General features: G+C 45.7%; 1 protein-coding gene across 1 annotated transcript in view; it reads right to left on the bottom strand.

Moving 5' to 3' along the window:
- LOC147819657 (E3 ubiquitin-protein ligase TRIM47-like) overlaps positions 1 to 835 on the bottom strand; it is a 6,504-nt gene extending 5,669 nt beyond the window's left edge. The window contains exon 1 of the mRNA XM_087172001.1: positions 2 to 835. Coding sequence (XP_087028127.1) covers positions 2 to 829 — 828 coding nt within the window. The 5' untranslated portion in view covers positions 830 to 835. The remainder of the gene's footprint in view (position 1) is intronic.
- Positions 836 to 1,561: the final 726 nt, after the last annotated feature.

The raw sequence follows: 1,561 nt of genomic DNA on the forward strand, positions 1-1,561 counted from the left end.
CTTTGGCCTGTTCCTCCTTCGCTCTCTTCTTCTCTTTGATCGTCCCGATGAACTCGGCCTTGGCCCGTTCCACGGACTGAGTCAGAGCGGCGAAGACCTGAACACCGTCTGCCGTCTCTCTGTCTGCGGCTTCCCTGCTGAGCTTTACCGAGTGTTCGACCTCCTGAACCTTTAGTCGTCTCTCCTGGATCATCTGCTGAAGTTTAGCCTCTGCTTTCCGCAGCTCTGCTTTCTTTACTTCAAATTCTTCTTTCAGAGAAACTACGTGGTGAAATCTGTGACTGGAGTCAGCACAGGCGCGACAAACGGACATTTGTTCATTCTTGCAGTAGAGCTCCACAGGTTTGTCATGTTCAGTACACATGCTGTCTGCCGGCATCTCAACGGCATCAAACAGCTGATGAAAGTTCAGGTTGGATACTATTTGATGAAGCTTTAAATTCGTTGCTAAGCAGATGGTTAGAAATGTCAGGCTCATTGCTAACAGCAGCCTGGACTTCCGTTTTAGTCCAATGGGAACGTCATTAGAAACTTTCCTTGGGTTGGTTTCCTCGTGTTGCTCTGAGCTGCTGCTGGCGTTCCTTCCAGCTGACTGTCTGAACTGGACGGCCATCTCAGATATGAACGTATTGACCACAAGTTTTTGTTTCTTATCAACGGGCTCTTTACACAGAGGACACTGGCGGTGGGAATTAAAATTCATGTGCTGTGTGATGCAGCTTTTGCAGAAGTTGTGTCCACACGGTAACGTGACCGGATCGGTGAACACGTCCAGACAGATGCAGCACAGGAGCTGCTCCTCCTGCAAAAGAAGGCCGGCAGCCGACATGTTGGTGCTCTGCAATTAAAGGAGAATTTACAACATAATTAGTCTTGTGTATTGTGTCAGTGTGACAGACAGCTGCCCCACCCACAGAGAGAGAGAGAGGGGAGAGACAAGGGGACGAGCTAGTTAGACTTGATAGACTGCCAGTTGTTTGGACCTGATGTGAAGTCAAGACCTTCATCCTTCAGATCAAAAAAAATTTAAACAAACCAACAATAAAAACTCTCAGAATCTCAGTGCGCTGAACGGTTGATTCTAGATATCCAGAGTGTTTCTGCGGGCGCTCAGCCGGACCGGATCAGGGACCGGACTCAGTTTCAGTTGTGACAGCTGCAGCTTTAAAACCTGAAGTTTGCTGAGAAGCACAAGAAGAGCAGCTGTTGTCTTAAACTATGCCGGTTACAGTACTGACAACGTTCATGTTAGAAAAAAATTAAAAGACAGAAAATTAAACCATCCATGTAAACATGTGAAGCTCATTAATGTTGTTTTATATATATACATGTTTTATATTCAAACAGACACACCCCGTTAAAGTTTTAAGCATTCGTATCCCAGGCACCTGTGAGGATTTATAAACTGCAGGCGAGTTGCGTTCTTCAGTTGGTGGTTAAAACTTTTTAAGTAAAGCAACTGAAGACCAGCTCACCCACAGTGCCTTTGTTATTTGCCACTCATTCTTTAAAGTATGTAACTTCACGGGCGTAACGTCTTCACTGTAGAAACACCATTTAA

This window comes from Seriola lalandi, unplaced genomic scaffold (assembly GCF_002814215.2).
Source record: "Seriola lalandi dorsalis isolate HSWRI2012SDOR001 ecotype SW California unplaced genomic scaffold, Sedor1 jcf7180002051043, whole genome shotgun sequence".
NCBI classification, from domain to species: domain Eukaryota; kingdom Metazoa; phylum Chordata; class Actinopteri; order Carangiformes; family Carangidae; genus Seriola; species Seriola lalandi.